We start from the raw sequence: 8,191 nt of genomic DNA on the forward strand, positions 1-8,191 counted from the left end.
AAGCATATACATTTAATTATGTGTATCTAAATATGAAATGTAGTTGAAACACATGAATCTATGAACAAATCACGATTGTAGAGTATATGTCATATCATTAATATCATTGTGTTGTTAAAAATTATGTATCCATAGCCAAATAAATTAATTGTCGGATAACCGCATTAGCGGATTTTCTAGGTGCTTTAAAAAACCTTCCTAGAATATTAATAAGAACCTCGAACCCCTTTTAAATATTTTCAATTGATTTCCTGTTTTAATCTATTGAAAATCAGTTTTTTCTTGATTTTTCTTAAAAATTAAGTGGCGACTCTAAAACCAGTAAAATTATATTTTTCTTAAACAAAAACTCTCTACAATATTCCCTTTGATCCTTTTGTGCTGTGGCATAACATAATCAAAACTAAGATTCATTTCTTTCGGAGACAAACAATCAAGACCCACTATGAAAGTTTTCTCTGTAGCAGTTGCTGTGATTGGAACTCATGATAAATGAACAATATAAAATAATATTTGGGTTTGGGAGAATTTGTGGTGATGATATCTTGAGAAGAAGAGAGTAGATTAACTATTGTTGAAATGAAATTGTAAGGTGAAATTCTTGAATAAAAAAGGAGGAGACATAATTGAGTGATAAACATGGGAGGAGAGAATTAAGAAATAGTGGTTGATTTGGAGTGAAAGAGTTATTTAAGCAGATAATTAATCAATAATAGTTTTAAAGGATGTGGGTATCTAATTATATTTTTAAATAATATACTAATATATGGTATAAAATACTAAAAATGGTAATATATGTAATTGTTTAAAAGTAAAGATAATATTAGTATATATAGTAGTGATGTATGTCTAATAAGGTAGTTTATCCATAATTCAAACAATCTACTTTTATGTTATAGTGATAAATTATTAAACTACACTTTTTATTGAGCTTGAAAATATTTGATGCAATAGTTCAAAATGAAATAGGGGAAGTAAATCAGTACACGAAATAATTAGATACAAGATGAAATTGTTAATTTAAACATATTTTAGCTACACCTAAAAAAATAAGGACAAAAAATTGTTCATTTTAAACTCCGTATTACATTAATAGAACATTTATGAGAGTGACGTAATACTCTTGAAAGTTGAGTAATTATGTAAAATTTAAAATAAATTTTACGATGATACAATATTTATGATGTAATTATATTTCATCAATGATTTCACTTTTATTTGAATTTTTTCGTTAATATGTATTATATGTAATATTTATTGCAATTTATGTTATTTAGAAATTTAGATTAAAATATAATTTTATATTAAATGAAGATTTTGAAAAAAAAATATGAAATTTTGTATTACATAAAGATTATAGAGTGATTATTTGCAAAGAGAAGAAATGATTTATATTATGAAATAAGAAAATAAAAATGAAATAGAAATAATAATATAATATTGAGGAGAGAGAAAAAGATTCTTTTTTAGAGAGTAAATAGAGAATTGGGTTGGAGTTGATTGTCTAAAAAAATAAAGGGAAAATTGTATGAAATAGCAAACTATTAATTCAAATTAAATGTTATAGCCATAGTTTATTTTAATTGTAATTCGCAGCAAACATCCCATTTTTCGCCATCTGATTCGGTATACAATTAGCCATTTTCGATAGACAATTAGTCATTTTATACATTTCGGTATAAAGTGTGTAAAATGTGTTTGTGTTTGTATAAAGCGAGAGAAAAGTGTATAAACAAATACAAATACATATATTTTCGTCCTATACACTTACAATTATACAAATACAAATCTTATTATGCAAATTACAATGTATAAATGAATTTATACAAAACTGAATAATTTGTATAAAATTAGATGTTTGTAGCGAATTATACAAATCAAAAACTCCATAAAAAACATAAAATTTGCTATGGAGTGCAATTATGCAAACTATAGTTATAACATACAAATATGATTTTTATGTTTGCTATGAGTGAAAGTTCCACAAAAATAAAGAACTCTATATTTGGAGGATAGAGGATAGGGTTGGAGTTAGAATGTGGTCTCCAATTTTTCTTGATTGGCCCAATTAGTTTAGTAAATTAGCCCACATGAAAATTTAGCATAAATGGGCCAATTAAATCCTTTACAATTTGAATAGGGCAAATTACAGAAATCACATACTTTTAAGGCAAAATTACAATCTATCCCTTAAAAGTTTATAATTACAGAAATCCCTCAAACGGATACAATAATATAAGCGTTGATACATTAATCTGATGCGCGAGATACAATAATATAAGCGTTGATACATGTGCGAGATACAATAATATAAGCGTTGATACAATAATCTGGATCCCTTAAAAGTTTATAATTACAGAAATCCCTCAAACGGATACAATAATATAAGCGTTGATACATTAATCGGATGCACGAGATACAATAATATAAGCGCTGATACACTAATCTGATGCGTGAAAATGAGGGATTTTGGAGATTTGTAAAACTTATAGGGGATAATGGTAATAAGTAAACTAAAATGTGGGATTTCTGTAATTTTTCCATTTGAATATAACAAGATGACCTTTTAATAATAAGTTGTTAATATTGAAATTTACAATACTTTTTACCTAGTTTTAAATATATAAATTTTATTTTAAGAAATTTAAAGTTTCTATTCTGAATTTACTGTCAAAGTTTATAAATTTGAATCTTAAAATTACAATTATGCCACATAAATTGAGAAATAGAGTATAAATTTTATATTTTATAAACTTTATACGTATAATTATTGTATGATAAGTAATCAACACGTACACTTTTTATGCACTTATATTAAGTATTTATCAAAGATGACATAGCGGGTTGAAATCTTTTAACTTTTTTTAATTGAAAATAATAAGATTCTGAAAAACAAGGTGAAGGATACAAATACCCGCTTTTGAGACTAACATTTAATTTATATCTGAAGTTTATTTATTTATTTGGTAAGTTATTCGCTTCAAAACCAATTTCAGAAGTATGTGGCTGAAATTAAAAATGCTCGTATGAGTTTTGATATGTATGTCTGAAATGAAGCTTTGTATAGGTCAAACATAAAATTATATTATATTGGGAAAATTAGCTAATTAGTCAAAATACCTAACATAATTATTAAAAATATCTACACTTTAAAATAATTATTAAAAATATCAATATGTCAATATTTAAAAATATATAGTGTATCCTAATTTAGTTCCTAATTTATCTCACATTAATCACATGTTCTCTCTCATATATTATTTTTATAGCAAATTATATATTTATAATTATCTTCCTAAAATACATCAAATTGTCACTCCTCATCAACTCCACTTTCTCTCTATTCATTATTTTTATTCTCCTTCTCCCTGCTTTCAGATTCTTTCTCTTTTTTTCTTTTTTTCAAAATGGAAAAAATCAAACAAAATATTTGCATCATATTCTCATTTAATCGGATAACTTCCTTTGGATTTGTATTTATTAGGTTAATATCAGAATTTTTTAGTTTTGATTTGTATTTTTTTGTCCGTTTATGTATTTTTGTGTTCCAATTTATTCAACTTCAAAATCGTTTATTTAGTAAATTTCCTTTTGAGTTTGATTTTTTAGTAAACCTCGTTATTATTTAGGGTAGGTTTTGTATTTTGATGTTTACATTTCTCCAATTTCAGTTAATATTTAATTTCATACTTTAATTTGTGTTCATATTAGTATTGTCAGTTGTTATTTTTCATATGTCAATTGTATTTTCAGAATATTGTATTTATTTAAATGAAATTATAGACGATTAAAATGATATATATTCTTACTTAAATTGTATTCATATTAGTATATATGTTGTATTTTTTTATATTTTAATTTTATTTTTCAGCAATATTATATTTATTTAAGCATATTGTATCCATGTGCATTCAAATCAATCATTTTGTATGTTATATGTTCAAATTCAGTTATCAACTATATTTGTATTCAAAATAAATGTATTTTGTATGTTGTATATCAATAATTTGTACTCATGCAATTTTATTTTTAGCTTTTGATTAAACAAAAAAAATGTATTCTAAACTGATTTTGTATTTTAAAAGTTGTATTTCAAAAATTGTATTCTAAAAGTTGTTTCCTAACTATTGATCAAGTTCACTATTCACTTTTATTTATAACTTTTGATTTAAGAAAAAGTTGCATTCTAACCTGATTTGTATTTCAAAAGTTGTATTTCAAAAATTGTATTCTAAAAGTTGTTGTCTATAATTGTTGAACAAATTTGTATTCCAATCAAATTTATACTCCAATCATTCAATCTATAAAATCATAATAATTCAATTGAGAATAGGGATCACACCATCAAAATTGTATTCAAAATAAATTTGTATTCTAATAATCCAATACATAAATATCATCAAATTTGTATCCAAACTAATTTGTATTCCGATTATTCAATATACAATATCACAACAATAATTTTGTATTTGAATAAAATTTCGAAAATCTACTCTCATGTTGCATCACCACTAATTTTGATGAATTCTTTGAGATAATACCAGATCGATTATATCTTGAAGAACAAATGTGATTTTTCGATTGTATATTTCAATTAGCTTCTTTGATCGATCCTCGATTTTGTGTTTTGTAGGAACACCGATGATAAATTGCTTCAATTTTGTATTTCAAAATTGCTTCCCAGATCTATCAACAATTTTGAATTTTTCCAGGAAAAACGATGATGAACAGATGCAATTTTGAATTTTAACGATGATGAACATAATTTTTGATCGTTATGAAATTTTGTATTTTTTTAGGAAAGAAGGATGATGAACTTTTTTTTTACAACAGATCCATGACTCTTGACAAATAAAAATAAAAATTCTTACAGGAGATTTGTCCATAAACGATGATCAATCGACTTGACTTCTACGAAGAATGAGGATTATCAATGGAGAATCAAAAAATTGATAACGGAGTTTGAATAACAATCGATTAATTCAAAATTTTGTTATCCAACGAAAAGTGGGGCAAATCAACAAAAACTTAAATTCAATTTCAATGGAGTATTCGAAAATGGAAATATGCAAAACAATGGTGAAAGGCATTTGAAAGAACAAGAGAGAGATGGCACTTCGTATTTTTCCAATTGTAACTGATTAGAGATTTAAGTGATTTTTATCTTTTTTGAAATATTTTCTCCCATGATTTTCTCCATTCTGTTGTTAAAGATTTGTATTCATTCAAATTAAATAAATACAAAAGTCAGACTTATAGCAAATCAAAATATTGACATTTTAAATAAATATTGAAAATATTGACAAGGGGTCCTATTAAATGCTAAAATATTGTTGTTTTGAAAATTTTCCCAAATATATTTGCTTGAAGTTTGGTATGACTCGCCAAAATAAAATTCAGATATTTTTAGCATGATATACAACGAAAAGGACCAAATAACTACTAATTGTCCCATCAAAGTTTGGGCGGATTAATGTTCCAATCAATTTTTTGTTTGATTTGATCAGCTTAATTCAACTTTATTTGAAGATTGAGTTGATTTAAATTAATAAATATATAATTTAAATTGATCCATGAAATTTTTTGTAAAGAATTGATTTTTGTGTGATATAATATCATAATAAAGAAAAAAATTCATCAGTTTCATATGCTAATTAGGCAAATAATAAGAAGAAAAAGTAGAAATGAAAACTTGATAAGAGCTGCATGGAGTGAGCTAAGGCCGTAATCTTATTAGTTAAACTTATACTTCCTCCGTCTCAATTTATGTGACACATTTTGGATTTTGATCTATTTTTTACCGTAAATTTTTTATATATCTTTTAAATATTTTGGATTATCAATTATTGTGATTTATAGTACTTTTTACGTAGTTTACAAATATATAAATTTTATTTCAAAAGAAATTGAAGATTTCATGCGTAAATTTTTTATCAAACTTAAACTGTATGTTTCTCAAAAAACAAAATATGTCACATAAACTGGAACATAGAGTATTAAAGTAAAAAGGGAAAAAAAGTGATAACGTAGGTAACTATCCAATTTTCTCCGATGCGCTTCAACTAAAATAACATTTGAGTAGGTTAATGGCTCATCTAGTATTATTTTTTTTGGTTTCCCATCTGGTGTCTGAAACTCACATTAGAGCTCCGACTAAATTCGGATAGCGCTCAGGGCCCATTCGGGGGTGGCACTCCCAACAAAATTTTCTCCATACCCAGGGCTCGAACCCGAAACCTCTGGTTAAGGGTGAAGCACTCCCAAGCACATCTAATATTATTATTTTTTTGGAACCCCAGGATAACCCGCAGCCGCTACAACCTCTGTCACAGCCTCTGCCTTCGGGTGATCACTTTGTGCGCACTGGGTAAACCCCCCACTGTGTAATAGCCTGCAAACCACACAGAGGATGTAAACCGCACTAGACAAGCCCTATGCTATAGGCTCAACTCAGAAGGCATTGAAGGGGTTTCGATCCCGGGTCATCCGTGTGGATAACCACATCTAATATTTATTAACTCCTAGTATTAAGATAAAATTGCATATTTTGTCTTTCAAATGAGTGGGCTTCAATTATTTTTCCTTATACGGATTTGTCTCAAATGGGTTGTTCTTTTCATTTTGGTGCTTTAAATGGGTTGGTAATTAATCCTTACATTGACGTTTATTTTTGTCCTTTTGCAATTGTGTTTATACTTAATGGGGCATAAATTCTTTAGAAACTGTAGTCATGCCCTGACATAACTTTGTGAAATATTATGATATGAAAATATATACTTATATTTTGTCAAAAAATTTATTTATTAGGAGAGGCAAATGACCAAAATGTTAACCCATGGTAAATGGAAGCCCTTAAGAAGATAACCCATTCCAAAAGGTCAGCAGAGCATGCTAAATCATTCACCAGACTTAATGAAAAAATTGGAACAGAGCCAAACTCTTTGGTCTTGTGGCTTTTCCCTCAAATTGCACTTGATTTGAATACAAATTTTTACTTTGGGAAATCAAAGAAAGTAGGAACTTCCTAGTACATTTTAATTCAAACTGATTGAGAATGAGAAGGGGAAAAAATGCTATGTATTTATTCATGTAGTTTCAAGCCAAAAAAGGACATGTAGCTACAAAAGAATAATGAACCCTAAACTAGGGAGGCAACAAACTTGACATTAAATCAGAGGGCTATTGGGAATACCCATTTGCACCTCACAAGAATCGGATCAACTTGTTAAAAATAAAAATGTACATGAGAGAATTCACCTACCATCTGCAGTGGAATAACAAGGAGAGAGGATCTCCTGCAAAACATCCCCCCAGACAAAGAACAATAAGAATCACCAGTGTGCTACTTGCCCCACTTTAGAGGCCTGCACAAAGAATATACCTCCTCTTTAATCTAATGCTTAGCTTTCTTTACCGTGTTGTTAGAGAATATGTGTTAGCAAAGTCAGGTTCTATAAGCCACCACCCTTCAGAGGCAAGCAACCCAAGATGCTCCTTTACTTTTTCAGTTAGCTATCTATTCAATCCTTCCGGCCTCCAAACCCTAAAACTGAAGGACCTCTGACTTTCAAACGCTTAGACCCACTCTCTATTCCCCGTGGTTCCCCCCTCTTACTCTGCCCCAATTCAAACTGTAACCTATGATCTCTCTTGTGCTCATCTTGTTTACTCAATGCTTGTTCATAACCAACCCCTTTCTTCAACTTAATTGAGACTGGAACTGTACCACCTCTGACTGACTTGTCTCTGGGATGAAAGTCCAATGCTTCCTTAGATTGGCTTGAAATAGCAACGGACCTATGATTTATATCATAAGTCGAGGAATGCTCTGGCAAACACAATGGCCCCAACCGTCCTGATTGATGTTTCTTTAATCTTTTAAAACTCTGCAAAGTATAGGCCAAAAATACTTATATTAAGGTATTGATTTGCTCAAATAACAAGGAAAGGAACTTCAGTGCTGAAGGAAAAAGGATATGAATATACACTAAAATTGGTCATTGAAATTATATTCAAAACTGGAAGGATACTAACTTCTAAAAAACAATTAGTTTCACTCTCTAAACAACAAATCACGTCAAGTTGAAGAAATTTGTAAGATAACAAAAAATCCTTTTAGAAAAATAAAACTATTCCCATATTCCCCCCCCCCCCCCCCCCCGGGAAAAAAAAACAAGAGAAAACACAACCG

General features: G+C 28.4%; 1 protein-coding gene across 1 annotated transcript in view; it reads right to left on the minus strand.

Moving 5' to 3' along the window:
• Positions 1-7,048: 7,048 nt before the first annotated feature.
• The window catches only part of LOC102585838 (lysine-specific demethylase JMJ706), a 6,964-nt gene continuing 5,821 nt past the window's right edge, over positions 7,049-8,191 (minus strand). The window contains exon 11 of the mRNA XM_006352846.2: positions 7,049-7,886. Coding sequence (XP_006352908.1) covers positions 7,521-7,886 — 366 coding nt within the window. The 3' untranslated portion in view covers positions 7,049-7,520. The remainder of the gene's footprint in view (positions 7,887-8,191) is intronic.

The sequence above is a fragment of the Solanum tuberosum genome, unplaced genomic scaffold (assembly GCF_000226075.1).
Source record: "Solanum tuberosum cultivar DM 1-3 516 R44 unplaced genomic scaffold, SolTub_3.0 scf00144, whole genome shotgun sequence".
NCBI lineage: Eukaryota > Viridiplantae > Streptophyta > Magnoliopsida > Solanales > Solanaceae > Solanum > Solanum tuberosum.